The sequence below is a fragment of the Petaurus breviceps genome, unplaced genomic scaffold (assembly GCF_028583685.1).
Source record: "Petaurus breviceps papuanus isolate PSGF00001 unplaced genomic scaffold, PetGlider_PUasm1.0 90625, whole genome shotgun sequence".
Classification (NCBI taxonomy): Eukaryota; Metazoa; Chordata; class Mammalia; order Diprotodontia; family Petauridae; genus Petaurus; species Petaurus breviceps.
Genome location: NW_027187289.1, coordinates 5,389,922 through 5,407,911, shown reverse-complemented (window position 1 = coordinate 5,407,911; position 17,990 = coordinate 5,389,922). Strand labels below are relative to the sequence as shown.

The window sequence follows — 17,990 nt, the reverse complement described above, 5'->3', positions numbered from 1 at the left end:
GTCACAAAACCCTGTTTGCCTCAGTTTCCTCATCTATAATATGAACAGGAGAAAGAAATGAAACAGCTTCAGTATCTTTGCCAAGAAAACTCCAAATGGGGTCATAAAGATTTAGTCATGACTGAAAAATTACTGAACAACCTCAATAGTATATTTAAAATTTTAGTGCTAGGAACTAAAGCAAATACAAGGATAAATTAGACGTGGTCCCCTACTTTCAAGAAACATACTGTAGGAGGGATAATAGACTTAGAGCTCAAAGAGATCCAAAAGATCATCAGCTCCTACACCATCATGTCACACATAAGCAAACTGAAGCCCAGAGAAATAATGTGACTTGAGTTATGCAAGTTAATGAGTGTCTAGAGTAGCATTCAAACTCAGGTCTATCTTCAAGTCCAGCACCATATCTGCCTCTAGTAGAGAAGACACTTTGAAAAATAAAATATAATGCCAATTAAAATATGATAAATTCACATGAGAGACAGAAGTAAAGTAACAGGAAAGTTCTGAGAAGAGAGAGAGTTTCTGGCTTGGATTTAAAAGGGTTTCATAGAGAAGTTGACATTTGAGCTGCATTTTTGGGGGGATAAGTAGGATTCTAACCGGCAGTGATTTAAGAAGAAAGGTATTCAGGGACTGAGTAACTTTAAGAAGAAAAGTAGTGACTATTTCTATTTGACTCAGTTGTAAATTTAAGTGCAGAAGAGAAGTGTGAAAGGATGAAAAAGCAGGATGCAATGAGATTGTGCAAAGCAAAACAGACATTTCGATTTCAATTTAGGAAGTATATGAAGGCTAACAAATAATGTGATCAGAAGACAAATATGGCAGTGGGATATAGACTCAAGGTGAAGATAATAGTTTGGAAACTGTTACATGAGAGATAATGAAAGCCTAGACTAGATGTTGATAGATAAAACACTAAAGAGGAAACAGACAGTAGGGATCATAGAATTTGGAAGTGGAAGAGATGTTAAAGGTCACCCAGTACAGTCCTTTCATGTTACACTTTAAAGGTTGCCTAGACTAATCCTATCATATTACACATGAATCATCTGAAATCTAGAAAGTTTAAGTGATTTGTCCTTTTATGTGAAGTTTTTCCTAATCTTCTCAGGTTTTAGTGTCTTCCTCTTTAAAAAATATAGATAGTATTTCCTTTTCTTATACTTATATATGTACATGTTAGAATGTAAGCTCCTTGGTGACAGGGAATATTTTATTTTTGTCTTTTCATCCCAAGGATCTAGCATGGCGTCTGGTACAAAGTAAATGTTTGTTGATTGATTAGCTAAGGTAACCCAGATAACAAGTAGCAAAATTGAGATCTTAAGAAATAGAACTTGAAGACAACAACTTGGATGTGAAGGGAAAGTCAGAGCAAAGAATAAAAGATAAGTCTAGTTTAATATTCATTTAGAAGAAGTGTTATAGGAACAATAAGCTTTCATGTGGATACAGGAAAGGCCCAGAGCATGTTTGGACAAGGGATGCCTATACACTGCAACATAATTGCTGAAAAATTAGGACTTTGGAAGAGGCTATAAAGTAATGTGTATCAAAAGGAGAGATAGGGGCACCAAAGAAGAAGGACACCAATGATAAGAGTTGACTAAATTAAAGTTCTCCCTAGCTCATGCTTGAAGCAAACTTATTGGGCTGGAGTCCACTTAAGCAAAGTCCTTGGGAATGTTGCTAGTTAACTTTGTAGCGAAGAACAATGTAGAGAGATGGGGAAATGGCTGTATCTTCAAACTTGACTTTTAGACTGTCTGGGATATAAGATGCTCTATCCTGTTTTTTAATCATTTCTCCAGGATGAGATTGTACAACTTCTATTCCACTTTCTAAACCCTCTCACTGTCAGGAAACTCTGTATCTAAATCCTTTTTCCTTAAGCTTAAGCTCTGTTCAGCTCCAGGAGATAAGAGCACAGCAGTGTCCTCTCTTTAACCTGCCTATTTTTAAAGGTAGTTATTAGATGCTTCATAATGGTATATCTTCTTAGGATTGAGTAATTTCAGTACCTTGAATCTTTTCCCTTAAATCCTATACTGTTCTTAAACCACATCATTCTTATTCTGCAAATAGTACATAGCCTTAAGGTAAGGATTTAATTTTTTTGTTTATTAAATCCATCAACCATCACCAACAACAAAAAATTGTGTTGGGGTCCCCCAGGATAATTGAGTATATATATTATGGTATTCTTTTAGGTGGATTCATTAAGTACTTATGATGGTTATACTGTTATCATTTTAAAAAGTATTTTAGCTATTTAACCAATGGACAAAATGAATAACTAGTTTTGGTATTTATTTTTCTGCTGGCAGCTAAGTGGGTGTGGTGGTGTAGCAGCGAGCACCCCAGAATCCTCAGGGTGGCTGCCAACACAGGTTCTTAGATCTGCCTTTCTAAAGGAAAGCAACTCAAAATGGGTTAAAAAGCTTACTTTAATCAATCAAACATATCATTTACCTAGTTCAGGGGGAAAAAATCAGCACCCCGAACTTCAGAGTATACAGACAGAAGTTACAAGGAAACAGAAAAGCACATCAAGCAGACAGGCCTCCAAACTGTCCAACCATTACATCCATACCAATTCACAGTTACCAGAGAGGGAAGCATCAACATCTGGGTTTTTCAAAGCTGAGGGGCTCTCAGTGGCTGCCCAGAGTCTCATCTGGTCAAATCACATAACACTTCTCAAAGTGAGCCCCAAAACAAAGTCTCACATCAGGGATTATATAGCCTTCTCCTGGGTCAGATAATGTAACAACCCTCTTGACCAACTGCCCAATCACAAAGCACCAAGGGGTGGGCGTTCCTGAAAAACAAGCTTCCCACCACAGGCTCCAGGTGCACTTAACCTAGCGGAAGGGAAGATATTAAAAATTTACATTCCTATAACAGGTGGATAGAGCACTCAACTTGGAATTGAGAAGATTCGTCTTTCTGAGTTCAAATTTGGCCTCAGACGCTTACTAGTCTTGTGACACTGGGCAAGTCACTTAACTATCTTTGCCTCAGTTATTCATCTGTGGAGAAGGGATTGTCAACCCAAGAAAACCTCAAATGGAGTCACAAAAACATGACTAAAATGACTGAACAACAATAGCAATAATAACCAAATGTGCTAAGTGATAAAAATACTTAAAATATAATGAATATATGGCTTAATTTTAAATAATGTTTACATTTAAACTAGTCTTTATAAGGAAATAATGCCTTTCGATGTGACTTTCTTCTCTTCTACCTCTGGCATATGGCTATACTCTGACAGAAACTACTGAATGACTGACTAATGTTGCCAGCCTGTTCATTCAAAAATCTACCAGAGAGAAGACTGGTAACATAAGTGGAAAATAAGATCAGAAAACTACCCTAATAACTCCAATGAGAAGAAGCATAAAGCTTGTTTCTGCAGAATGTTTGTGATGATCTGTGATGGTTTCAAGATGGTTTGTAATACCTGTGCCCAGAGATCATGATTTTCTAATGCCCTGACATTTGTGCTGCAAAAGCGTGAGCATTCCTAATGTCTAGATCATGATTACCTAGCTAATAACCTCTGATTGTAGGGGAACAGAAGGAAATGAAGGAACTACTCTGACACAGTATACAGAATGCCAATGAGGTTAGTCACATGTGTCTGACTATCCCCTGGGAACTGGTTTGCATTTGGATGTTGATCCTTTCTGGCATTTAGGAAATAATGTGATGACAGTTTAAGAAAATTAAAAAACATGTTGTGCTGAGTTAGTAATAGTCAGAGTTTGATGTAACCACTGCATGAGCACAAAAATCATTATGTCATTGATCATTACTGTTTCAAATCACTGCAGAAACAAATCTATAAAGCTTCAAACATGCATGTACTTGTCTTCACAGAGGGAAACATATATTTGAAATGTAATTGGGCAATTATTTGCTGCTTGATGAACTGTTAAATAACTTTTATGATGAACCCCCAAATGAGAATGATGTTCCCTAGAGTCAGGAAGACCTGAGTTCAAATTTAGTCCAAGATGCTTACTAGAAGTATGACTGGGCAAGTTATTTAACTTCTTTTTGTCTGTTTCCTCAACTATAAAGTAGGGATAATAGTAGCACCTTCCTCCCAGGCTTTCACAACAAGATGAGTTAGTAATAATCATTCTCACAAATGAGAATGTTTGTAAAGCTCTTAGTAAAGTCAATAGAATGCCTGGCTCATAGGAGACACTACATAAATACCAGTTGTTATCAACATGAGGTTGCTTTCAATTCCCATCCTGTTAAGTCCTTACCACAATCCTATGAGGAAGGTAAATCAAGTAGTATCTCTGTATGACAAAAGTATAACTGGGCAGTCACTATGATACATTAGAAAAGAGCGATAGATTTGGACGCCGAGGTCCTGATTTCAAATCCTGGTTCTGCAACTTATTACCTGTGTGATGTTATCAAATTATTCCATCCCTTTGGTCTCCAGTCTTTAAACTACAAAATGAAAAGATTGGACTAGATGAGCTATAATATGTCTTTTCGCTCTAAATTTATAATTCTGTGACCTTGAGGCTCATAGTATAACCCCTCATTTTGAAAGTCATTTGCAAAAGACTCTCTTCATTGATGGAAATTGATTATTAGGCATTCTTTATCTTTGTGAGTGATGGAGTTGTCAGTAGCTTGGGAGAAGAGAGATCCTGGTCTTCTGATTCATTGCTTCCAAAGAAAAGACTTGTGGTTGTAGATTCTCTTTGGATCTTTGAAGGGAGAGAGAACTGGGAAGAAGTTAACATGTAGAAAGACAGTACCTCAAGTCATATGCCTAATCTCTACTTACTGCAGTAGAGACTCTGAGGAATTTCTCCTTGGGTAAAATCTAGATCCTCTCTCCACTCAGTTCCCCTCTCCCCTCATTCACTCTGTATATTGTCTGGTATATACCTTTTCTGATTTTTGTTTGCTGTTAATTTTGTTAAATATGTTTATTTGCTAGTCTCTACTTGTAGTCTTTGTTCTACTGGCATAAGTAGTCAAGCCTTGGTTACATAGCTTGTGGCATTCCTTCCCTGTTAAGTAATAGAGAATAGGAGTTAAGTTTGATCTAGAGATCCAGAGTTAAATTTCATCTATATACTAAGTTCTCTTGGTTATCTTCATGTTATATGTATTTCCTCTCGGAATTTATACCTGATTTTGGACATTTCTTACTATGGCTTGTATTGTGATTGGTCAAGGATTCTGGTGTGACTTGTTAGTTGGAACTATTCTGTGTCACCCCCAGCATGTTATAAATTGCTGAAGCCCCTTTTCTTTATCCCTGCCCTTAGTTCAGTAATCTGGCTCCTTGGAGGCCTCAGCTCATTTGATCAGGACATCCTTCAGGGTTTAATTGTCTTATTAACTTTCTGTCTATTAACTTTTATCCTTGTGCAATGTATTTGATTCCAGATGTTCCTCCCAGGTGGTATTAAAGATAATATTTTGCCAGGTGTGGTCATCAGTGTGCCCAGAGGCTGCCTTGACCACAAGGAGGAAATGTTGCCCTGAAACCAACTTAACTTATTTTTTTGAGTTGTCATATTTCCCAGAAATAGGAACTCTGGACTTAGAGTATGGAGGATGCCCAGAATGAAACAAGGATGAATCCTCTCCCCGACCAGTTGACATAATTTACCATTTCTACCCCTAGCTGAACTTTCAGGGTGCCTTTGAGAGTTGAACCAACCATAACATAGGTGCCAGTCAGTCTGTACCAGACTGATAAACTGTTTGTACAGCTGGTACCCTTGTGGATAAGCAGACCATCATGTCTTCATAATCTATCCAGTGTTGCTGTTGTTTGTTCTTCATTCTCAAAGAGGACCATGACATCAGGAAGGTGATGCCATGTAAGTGAATTGGATTTAAGTGAGGCAGGGCTGTGCAAAATTAGCAGCCTCATTTTCCCCTCTGGAGCCTTCTGCGTACAGTGGCAAGATATAGATCAGGATGACTGGAGATAGCCCTCCAGACTCTCGCCGTTACCAAAGGAAAATAATGCTTCCTTTACCATCTTATTCATGTACCCCTTCCCTTTCTCTCCCCTTCTCCTCCCCTTTGGGAGAGGAATAGTCCTGTCCCTGCCCCTGCTGCTCATTTCCTCTTCCCATGCCACTCTACTCCTCCTGTGAGACTTCACTTTTTTGTAACTCATAAATACTCAAGTTTGGGGCTGTATTGTGAACTCCTTTATATTTGGTACAAGGAGTTCCATATACACCCTCACTTCTCTTGTGATAAATCATGTTACTGCCCATGTCTTGTGGAGTCATGACTATTGGTTAACAACCTGAAAATTACTTCACCCAGACCAGGGCTGGAGAACCTGTGGTCGTTTAAGTCCTTGGGTGCAGCCTTTTGACTGGGTCCAAGTTTTACTGAACAAATCCTTTTATTAAGAGGATTTGTTCTATGATGTATGAATTCAATTAAAGGGCCACACTTCAGGAACTAGATGGCCACAAGGCTGAAGATTCCCCACCGCTGGCCTAGATGGTATCTAAGATCCCTTCATACTGACAATCTATAAGCCTTTGATCCTATTACTAAATGACCTCCACAGTCCATTCATGCTCTAAACCCAATGGGTTCATCTCTAAATCAAGGAATAAATACAGAAAAAAATTATCATTGTTGATTTATGATATTGGTTATGATAGGTAGGTAGTATAATGGATAGAGTGCTGGGCCTGAAATCAAGGAGACAGATCTTCCTGAGGTCAAATCTAACCTTAAACACTTAAGTAGCCATGTGACCCTGGACAAATTGATTAACCCTCTTTGCCTCATTTTCCTCATCTGTAAAATGAGGTCTAGAAGGAAATGGCAAACCACTCCAGTATCTTTGCCAAGAATAAACACAAATGGGGTCACAAAGAGGTGGAAACAACTGAAAAAAAATCTGAATTTATGAAACACTCATTTAGCAACTCCTATGTATAAGAGATCAAAATTAACACTGAAAATTTGGGGAGAAGTAGAGGGAATAAAACTGTGATTTTGTTGGTCTTTGCAGTTCAGGTGAGGAAATTAGATTTTCCGATTCAGACCAGCAATTGTTGTGCATCTTGTTGCCTGAGACATTGAAAGGTTGTGACTTGCCATTGCTTATACAGCCAGTATCTGTCAGGTTGGATTTGAGCGCAGGGTTTCATGATTCTGAGGTCAACCCCTAACTTCTAAGTCATATTATCTTTCATGGGAATACAATGACAAATGTGTTATTTGCCTTCAAGAAGCTTATATTCTCCTTTCTTTGCTTAAAGTTATTAAGAATCATTAGAGGCATGACAGTCCCAATGCCTGGATTCTCATAAAGGTTAGCAATCCTTCCATTTGAAAATTCCTGTTTCATTTCCTGATGTCTGACTTTTCCAGACTTTAAAACAGGAATTTAAGTTAAAAAGCACATATTAAATACCTACTCTTTGCCAGGCATGCTCTTAAGTGTCAGGGATTAAAAAAAAAAGTGCCAAAACAATGCTCGCCCTAAAGGAGTTAACAATCGCATAGAAGCTAACATTTGCAGTCTGTCACATAGGGTGACTATGAAAATGAATTAGATAATGTTTGAAAAACACAGTAGACTATGTATTAGCTATATTCAAGTCATCAATTTCAAATTCCACTCCATTTTCAGTAATCATTAATAGACAATAATTAAGCTTAACTTCTAACATTTTAAATTCATTTGTCTTTGACATGTTATCTAACACTTCTCATGCATTCTTCCACAGAAATGTGACCTGGAATAATTTAGCTATCCCAGATACCCACTGCTCCAGAGAAATTGAAGAAGGTTATCAATGCCCTCCAGGATTTAAATGCATGGACCTCGAAGATCTGGGACTTAGCAGGCAAGAGCTGGGCTACAGTGGCTTTAATGAGATAGGTCTGTCTTACTGGTAAAACACATTTTCAGTATCTGTTTAAAATGTTTATAAAGTGGGTAGAGTTGACATGTAAATGGTTTTTCATGCTAAGTCTGAGTGCATTTCTTTTTTGAAGAAAAAAATCAAAACGAATATAAAAAGTAGTTCATTTAATTATTTGGAGTAATGATATAAAGGTATAATTTCTTCCATCTAGTCTTGTGGACTAATTTTTAAAAATAGCCTTGAAAAGGAAAAAAAAACATTCTCTTTTATAGAGAAATGTCTCATTTGGGTTTCTTTTCGAAGGTCCATTTGTGATTACCCTGCATAGAGTAAATGATTATTTGTTTTGTTTCACTTGAACAAATTTTCCTTGGATAGATTGGTTGGTATCTCATACATAATCTACTTTTATATTTTCAGTGCCACAGGTTGATGACCAAGTCATATTTTCTAAACTAATATTGTTACAATTTAAATGAGTCACCAGTTGTTCTCTAATAACCTCCATAACTTATATTAGCAGGTCGATGTTGGTGCCTTACATGAGCTTTCTTAGAAGAGAACTTCCGACAATATTGTGATGAAAATTTGAATTTCAGTTTCTTTAAGAGGAAAATCCACATAAAATAGGATAAATATAGTAGAAAGATGCAATTGAAATGGACAACAATAAAAAAGCTTTATACAGTTTATATAATTCTATAGGATCATAGCAGTTGGGAACAAGAGGAAGGCTTTAAATGAATTGGTAGGTGGGAAGGGGTTATGATATGTTTGTAAACTTGGATAGGGATTGGATCTCTTATTTAATTAGTATAAGGGATTCCTCGTTGATGATATACCTGCTACTAAAGAAAGTTGGCATTTTCTCTGCAATTTATATATTTAGTTGTCTGTAGTACTGAGAACTTAAGTGACTTATCCAGGATCAAACAATAGAGACCAAACTTCAACCCCATGTCTACCTAATTCCAGTTTTCATGCTCATCATTATGAGTTATAGGTATAAGAAATGTCCACATCAATGAAATAAATAATTGATCATTCAAATTATCAAAGTATAATACGTGTATGCAATAGTTTACAGACAAAAGTACACAAAAATATTGTATACTTTTGCATACAGGTGATCATATACCAATAGTTATTTTTTATTGTCTGTATTTATAGAAAGAAATGCACACATGAGACTTTCCTCTTGTTCCTTGTTCCCTGTATTTCAGGGGTAGCAAAGAGAGCTATTATCTCTACAACATACCTTATGCTTGACTATAGCAACACATGTCTATGTGGTACATATACAGACATGTATACACACATATGTATGTATATGCACAAAGATGCTTATGTATAGGCATGCATATACATGTACATACACAGTATACATTTGTATACATAAAGCTCTGTGTACACAGATATGTATGTACACACACATATGTGTGTGTACAGCTAAATCTCTTCTCAAATATTCATACATTCTGTTCCTAACTTAGATATCATCCAAAAGTTCATTTTAAAATTCAGTTTAATTTTGCAAATATTTAAGTGCCATTTAGCAAGACACCATGCCAGGTAATGGACTAAAACAGAAAAAATAAATGAAAACCATGAGCTGGACTGGATGGTGATGATAGATTAAATGATCTTGAAAGGAAAAAATGTTTCTGAGTGACGATGAGAAAGTAAATGGTTGGAATGGGAATGAGGGACAGGGAGAATATCTATTCTTCTTTTGGCCCAGTGATTTGGGAGGACGTGAGAAAAGATGAACCCAGAACTGGAGCAGGTGTCCTTGATGTATTGACTTATAGAGATAGCACAAGAAGATGGAAAGTGTAAAGGGCAGAAATGAAGGATAAAGGCTAGTTTGTTAATAAGGTAATAATGAGAATACCAGAGAATTCAAAGGAAGAAGAAATTAGTGGGTGTTGTAGATTATGGAGGACTATGGCTGAAATAGATTGTGATGAGAATATGGGGAATGGTAGAAGGAGAGCATTTTTACCACCAAAGACATTGACAAAATGCAAAGGATTAAGGGAAATAGCAGCTGAGATTTCCTACCATAGAATTGAGGAATGGTCAGTCATGAGGAGCAGCACTCACACTCTTAAGAGTTTTTGTGGCAACTATCATGGAATCCGTGCAAGTCTTCTGAGACTGACTCCTTGCGGACCAGGATCTTTGATGGTTGTGAGAAACAGATTGCTGAGCAAGACTAGGTGAGTGCTGAGGTCTCTCTGGGCTAGACCGAGCCCACAATTGGCAGGAGATGTGGTACACTCAAGTGAAACACTATGTATATTGCATTCAGCTGTAAATGTATGATCCCACAGAAACAGAGGCCCCTAAAATACCTCATGTCCTCTGAGGCGCATATTGGAGATGGCTTAGGGTTCCTTTTGGAGCAGCCCATGTGATTTCCCCAGCCTTTATCATCTAAGGTCTAAAATCATTTCAGGACTCTCCAGAGCAGACATTCTGAAGCTCCCAACATCTGGAGGAATTTAAATTATGTTTTCCTATAGAAATAATATTAAAAATAATGGATTACATCCAAGACTAGGCTATACACATTCAAAAAAGAAATCTGTTTAGCTCATTATGTAACTGAACGGAGAGGCATCACGGCATTGTAGATAGAATGAAACTTACAGACTTTGTAACTCTGGGCAATTTATCATTCCTCTTTCCCTCAGTTTCTCATTTCTAAAACAATGGCCCCTCTATGGCCTCTAAAATTCCTTCTAGCACTGAATTGCTAGTCAAGTGAAATATAGTCATTATGTACTAATCTGAACTCTGGGTGATTTGAGCACAGGGTTTTATGGAGAAGAAAGGAAAAGATATGAGCAAAAAGGCCAGGAGAAAGAAGGAGATAATTTCCTGATTCTTTCCTGGTACAGGACTAGTTCTAGGAAAAATTTCCAAAAAAGGTAGTTGAGTTTCAACCTCATTTAGAAAGCAAATTCAGTGAGGACAGTGATTATGTTTACTTTTTCTTTTCATATCCCAATAACCCAGTACCCAATGGCTCGTACTAGTATGGACCTAAATATTTTTTGGGTTGAATTAAATTCTTTGATTTCCCTTTCTGTACTTTCCTCAGTTCAAGTTCTACTTTCCTTTTTCTATGGTATGTAATGAAATCATGGTCTTCTAAACCAGGGCTTCTTAAACTTTGTCTACTCACAATCCTTTCAGCACTCTGGGCTGCAACCCAAAGTTTAAGAAGCATTGTATAAACCACCCTTTCTCTCCTGCATAATCCTAATTTGGAAGTTTAATCTGTACCTAACTGTTCTTCCCCAAATACCCTTCACTTTGACCCTTCTCCAAATCAAATCTCCTATTCCCAAAGGGTAGAAGATTCAAGAAAAAAATGTCATCTAACTGACAAAATTGTATGAAAGTTTGAATGACTGCTAGCCCTTTGCTTGTATGATGCCTTTTATATTTTTGAAAGAGGATCCTTATATATTCTATCTCTTATTGGTATAATTTCAAGCAATGTAATGAATCGAATTTTTAAAAGGTAATACAAATAAATATATTTTGCAGGTAGATGGGAAGCAGTTGCTTCTCCAAACACAGAGATTCTCTAAAACCTCAAATACTCATAATGACACACTTCTTAGGATTGTGGGATTGGAGGAGGAGGAGGAGGAGAGAGAATAATTTATAAATCAGGAACTGCATGCAAAGTTTATATGTCTGTGTATATCACTATATCTATAAATGTAAATATAGATATAGATGTTTGATAGTCTTACCTATTTTGGTTTTCAAATTATACCATTTAAAATCATTTTCACATAATTAGATATACATTGAACATATACTAAATGTATATAATAAATATGTGCAAAATGAATGAGCAATTTGCTTTATGAATATGGTGTTTTAAATGTTAAGGCTACACTTGACTTGTCCTGTTAACTCCAAAAATGCATCATTAGACAGAGTAATCAAAGATCCTTACATTTGCTATAAAATTAGTATAACTTCATTTTTTTGCAATTTATTGCCATACACACTTTATCAAATTTGACAATATTTTAAAAAAATAACTGAATAATAGTTTGAGGATGTTGACACTAAATCAAAATGGTATAGGGTTTAGCTCGGTTGCCAAGCCATCTTTTATTCTGAGGTATATGTGAAGACTCCTTGGCCAGTCCTCAGGAATAGAGTAGGGCACAGTATTATAGCCATCTTCCAGTATAGGTAGAGATAGATACTACTGTGCTTTTACCAGGAGAAAAGATAAGGAGAGTGGTAAGTAATAGTTTTTAAAAATGAAATTGTACGTAGTAGGGACTTAGATGTTTGTTGGATTGAATTGAATTCTTTGATCTCTGATTCCTTTGATCCTCTGATTCTTTGATCGATTCCTCAACGTGTTATATGTTTCTCAAAATATCATATTCTGTATGTGTTAAAGGTTTTGCATGGTTTCCAGGTCATTGCTAACTAGTTCTAGTTTGTGATTGAAGATGTAATAGGAGAAGATTATTTTCTTTTATTATGGTTCATTCTTTTTGTCTGATTTTAGATTTCAGTATCTTGTCTTCTCTTTGTTCATATCGATAAGCATTTATTAAGCACCCTCTATGTGCCAGGAACTCTGTTAAATGCATGAAATAAAAATAAAGAAAAAAAGAGTCTGTACCCTTGAGGAGCTCAACTCTAACGGAGGAGAAAACATGAAAACAATTATGTACAATAAAAGATACAGCATAAATTAGAGACAGTAAATAAAGGAAAAGCACTAATATTAAGGATGATTATGAAAGATTTCTCATAGAAGATGGGATTTTAGATGGGACTCAAAGGAACCCAGGGAAGCCAGGAGGCAGAGATCAGGAAGGAGAGAGTTACAGATATGAGGGATAGCCTACTCCATGATTCAGGAAGTAGGATATGAGGGGTTTAGAGAAAGGAGCAAGAGGGCAGTGTCACTGTAACAAAGAGTTAAAGGGCATAGCATTCTAGAAAGATAAAAAGCAAACTTACAAAGTTAAATGTTTCTCATTTAATTACTTGGATTCACCTGTGGCCATGTAACACAACTGGCATTTTGATGATGCAAATATCACTTGCATATGTAATTAGCATGCAGTGTACAAAAATTATGGGGACTTTAGAATGGATAAAACTTGTCTCTTTTTATATTACCTCTGAATGCATTTATACAAACTTTAATATTTCTAGTAGGTCATGATGAAGATTTTTACTGGATCTAAAAACTGTGAAACAAATGGTTATCTTGGGTGTGTGATCATCCATTTAAGAATGCTATTGCATTTGCAACATAATTAGCTGCCTAATAGTGCATCTAAATTTGGCCAGTGTGTTTGTAAATAATCATGATTAATTAAAGGATACCATGCCTGATTTTTTTCTTTGTAATTAAATTGCCATGGAATTAATTTCATTTCAAATATTTCTTGTAATTTTTTGTTTATGAAATAATTTTATCTTTTTAAAATACAATGACAATAATATAGAATATCCTACATTTCAATATATGCTACAATGCTAGATTAGATGACCTCCCCCTGAACTGCCATATCAGGTTGAACTCCCTTCTGGTTTTAAAGCTATGATCTCATGATGCTGTTGTTAAATCTTAAGTACATTTCTCACCTGAACGAAGAACAAATGGAAAAATTGCTAAATTTCTACAAAAGTACCAGTGTATTGTTTGATCTAATATGCTGGAAGCAAATATCAGAATAGGTATCTATATCAAATACAGCTTAGATCACGATGACTTAGTTGCTAATGTAATCCACAAGGAAGTATTTGGAGATAGAATGGCAGAATATGAGGAGGGATGTGTTTGTGTGGCCTGTGAGGCAGAAGCTGATCTTGAAACAAGGAAACACAGAATAATTAACACCTTTTCATGGTAAGTCTGCCAACAATCTCTAAATTGAGCAATGGTCTCTCCAGTCCTTTTGTTTCAACTAGAAACTTGCCCTTGATCATAGGACATCACTCAAGGCAACTAGACCTCTGAAAGTGGATTGGCATGAGGAGTGAGAAAAAGAAAAATGAAAGGGACTAAGAAGAGGAAAGGGGAAGAAATAGAATTTTGGTCACCCACACCCTGGGGTGCTTTTATTTTTTGAAGTTTTGTGGCAAAGATGTTCTTGCTGAACTTACTTTTGTCATTTTCAGTATCTGTCTTATCATCATATGGGTAATAGTTGTACAGTGCTTAGTACCAGTGCCTGGAACTTAATAGGAGATTAATAAATATTAGTTCTCCCTTCTCCTATTTATCTTGACTTTCTTCCTCTGTCAGTGAGGCACCATGGTATAGTGGATAAACAATAGAATTTGGAGTAAAAAGCATTGAATTCAAATGTGTACTGGAGATATATGTGCCTGTCATGTAGTCACTCAGTTGGCCAACAGTTTTCAAGAACTTAGCATATATGCCAAACTCTGTGCTAGGCGCTGGGCATATAAAGAAAAGACTGAAGCAGTTCCTGTTTTCGAGAATCTTATAAATCTATCAGACCCCATAAGAATTTCCTTTTCTTAAATTCTAAATGGGAATATCTGTTATATCTGTCTCACAGAGAGTTTGTGAGGCTCATGTGATAGAATACATATATAAAACTATACATTTATATATATATATATATATAGATAGATAGATATGTCATCTGTTATCTATTCTCCTTACTCCCATGTTTTGAATACCTGTTTAAAATTTCATATACATCCAGCTCCTACTTTGAGTTTAATGAAATTTTAGGAGGTACATAAATAAATTGATTTTTTTAGCTTATACAGCTGAACAAATTATCAGTTTACTATGAATATATACAAAAATTATCAGAATTGTGGCATTACCAAATTAACAGAAAATATTATATTAACTTCTTTTCAGGCGTAGCTTGCTACTAGGTAATGAAGATGTATTTTACTAAATATCTAACCCTGTATTGTTATGGTTGAAGAGGTTAAAGTGAACTAGGTAAGGGAAGGGAATGGTACCTCTTTTAGCTCAGATCTCTCTTTTTTCTTCCCTTATAGTCCCTGTCATACTTTATTATTTTTACAAATCTGTGTTCTTAATGAAATAGTAACTCCTTTCCTAATCCAGATCACAATCTATCAATATCCATATCCATAGCCTACCCATCCTTTTGTTCATATTCCCCCATAAATAATCCACAGGAGAGTCCACCCAATGTATGAGGACTTGCTTCTATATTTCTGAAATTTTTATGGATATAAGGTAACATATGTCCTTCCCATCCCAACCTTTGATATTGTTTATTGTTATATATTTTTTCGGATGATACCCTTTGTGCTACAAATGTGTTGCAGCCAGATCCCGTAGACCATAAATCATGTTAATTCTTTGGACATTCCAGTGTTTCATGGAAACTCTAGCATTCCATGGTTTGCAGTCATAACAATATCACCAGAAGAATATTATTTACAAAAACAAAACACATAGGTCTTTGATTCAAGTTGAAGCTTGGAGTCATCCAATACACTACAGGAGAACTCAGCTGTAGGAGAAATTAATCCCTCATCTCTTAGAAGATTATATGGCTTCTTCATCTCTTAAAGGTCATGTGAAAGGTCTTGCTTGGTAAGGTAGAAGCAAAATAGAGAGAACAGAAGGTCATGCGCACCTGGCAGATATAAACTAAAGATTTATTTGGAGATCAACCCAAATCAGTGTTTAGCAGAGTGCCTGGCAAATCATAAACCCTTAATAAATACTTGACTTGATTCATTATCTTAGATTTACCCCAGGCAAAATTATGAAAATTATGAACTAGGTGAAACAGAAGTTTTGCTTTAAATTTTCCTCTTTTAGCAAGCTATCTTCATTCTTCTGGATGGCTCCCTAGCTTTTGTTCTTTTCCCAAAGAGCAGTATTTTTAAGAATCTGAGAGTTTTAGTTCATTCATTTATTGGAATGTTAAGAGCCAACAAGAGTTAACAGCTAAGTGCAAGAAGTTACCTCTCCTAGGAGAATTTATATTTCAAGAAAGGCTGGGGGAGGACTCATGAAAACAAAAAAAATTCCTTAAATACTTAAAACATTAAATCTTCAATAAAAAAAAATTGGCCTTGTGGTTCTCGAGTCCTATCCCCTTGTGTGAACATGATTCTAGGTTCTAAAATGCTGTGCCAGTAGAGCATAATGTCAAACAGATTTGAGTGGGTTGGAAAAGCTTACAGAGTGGTTCAAATTCTACTGTAGACCAACCTACCTAAATACAACAAAACTCATCACCAGTAGTTTGGTCACTTGGTAATGAATTATTTGGCCACAAAAACTCATGAAATTAAGAAAAGTACAAAAAAAATTATCTGCTTCTATGGTGAAAATAGGTAGTGTACAATTTTTGGACTGTCTGGAAACAGTCTATAAACCTTGAATTATTTGTTGACATTGTGAGTGTAAAGTCCTTGTCCAACGAGCAACAATTTAGTCTACAGTGGGCACCTGAGTTATAATCTATTTTGTGATTCTCTTGATAATTTTGAAAGAAGATGAAGTTGAGATCCTCCTTGAATTGTCAGATAAAGGAGTTCATGGATGTAGTTTAAATGGACCCAAGGGAAATTTTAAAAAAGTAATTTTATGAGACAAATAATCATTCTACCTATTAGTATTTCTGATAAGCATAATCACTAGAAAGTAATTTAAGCTTTTTTATTCTCCAAAATGTATTAAAGAGGTTGAAGTAGAGGAATACTATGGAAATCTTTACAAAATCCTCCAAATCGAGTCAACATGCACCTTGATACTCTGTGACTTCTGTAGATTACCATAATGGAAAAGGGTAAAAAAAAAATTATATGACTTATATTAGGCACAAAAAGAAATAGGTCAAAGGCTTGTAGAAAAGACTCAGGGAAGCTGACTTCTCAACAAAGAAGAAAAACAGAAAAGGAGGAAGAGAAAGTGAAGAAGGAAGAAGAGGAATAGAAGGAGGAGGAAAGGAATAGGTAACGGGAAAACAAGAGGAAGAAAAGAAAAATTTGATGATACTTTAAGCATAAAATAACTGGATCATAAATTTAGAGTTGGAAGAAACTTAGGGTAATAAGTACAATTTCCTCATTTTATAGTTAAGGAAACTATAGTCAAAAGGCCCAATTTACCCAATATCACACAGTTAACAAGTGGTAGTGCCGGGATTCAAATCAAGATGCTTTGACTCCATATCCAGTGATCTTTCCATTATACCATGCTATATCCACTTAATTGCTAACGATGGACTGTTTATTGATATAGAAGTTTTTTCAGAATGATTTGTCTCTCTGCATTCAGACCAGAATCAAAAATAGTGTGGGGCTTTGAGTTAGATCCCAAAATGGATGTGCTTCTCTGATTAGAGTTTCTAGAGCTAGGTACTAAGCAGATGATAAGAGGAGAATGGGGAAGAAGGGAGGAGATGGAGAGGCAACTTGTAGCTGAATGGAGCATTAACTTTGAAATCAGAGTTGTATGGGTTCAAATTCTACCTTAAACACTGTGTGAACCTAGACAAGTTACTACCCTCTGTGTGCCTCAGTTTCCTCATCTGTAAAATGCAAGGACTGAACTCAATCTTAAGGTCACTTCCAACTTTAATCTATGCTTCTTTAATTGAATTCTCTTTCAGCATAGCTGTATCCATAGTCTATACTCTGCTACCAACCTGACCACCATTATCTGCATGAGTTGGTGCCTGCTCCTCAAAGTCACTGCTGCCCCTCCCCTTGGACTGTTCTTTGTACTTCTGCCTACATACTTGTTTTTGTCCTAAGTGAGAAAACTTCTAATTATACCTCTGAGTCAAATCATTGACCAGCTAGAGAAGAGGTCAAAATTAACATGAAATTAAACTAAAGAGGGAAAAATATAATTCAGCTCTAACCTGAATGCCTCAAATAATCTGTAGATAATGAAAAATGGAAAATGCATAAATATTAAGTTAAGTATTTTCAGCATTTCTTAGAGACTTTTAAGTGGTATAAAGCTATTGCCCCCCCACACATAAACACACACATACACACACAGACAGTAGAAGAGTGCCAAACCATGTATTC

General features: G+C 35.9%; 1 protein-coding gene across 1 annotated transcript in view; it reads left to right on the top strand.

The window, feature by feature from the left end:
• The window catches only part of NALCN (sodium leak channel, non-selective), a 558,956-nt gene that overhangs the window by 128,826 nt on the left and 412,140 nt on the right, over window positions 1-17,990 (top strand). The window contains exon 7 of the mRNA XM_069064204.1: window positions 7,770-7,924. Coding sequence (XP_068920305.1) covers window positions 7,770-7,924 — 155 coding nt within the window. The remainder of the gene's footprint in view (window positions 1-7,769; window positions 7,925-17,990) is intronic.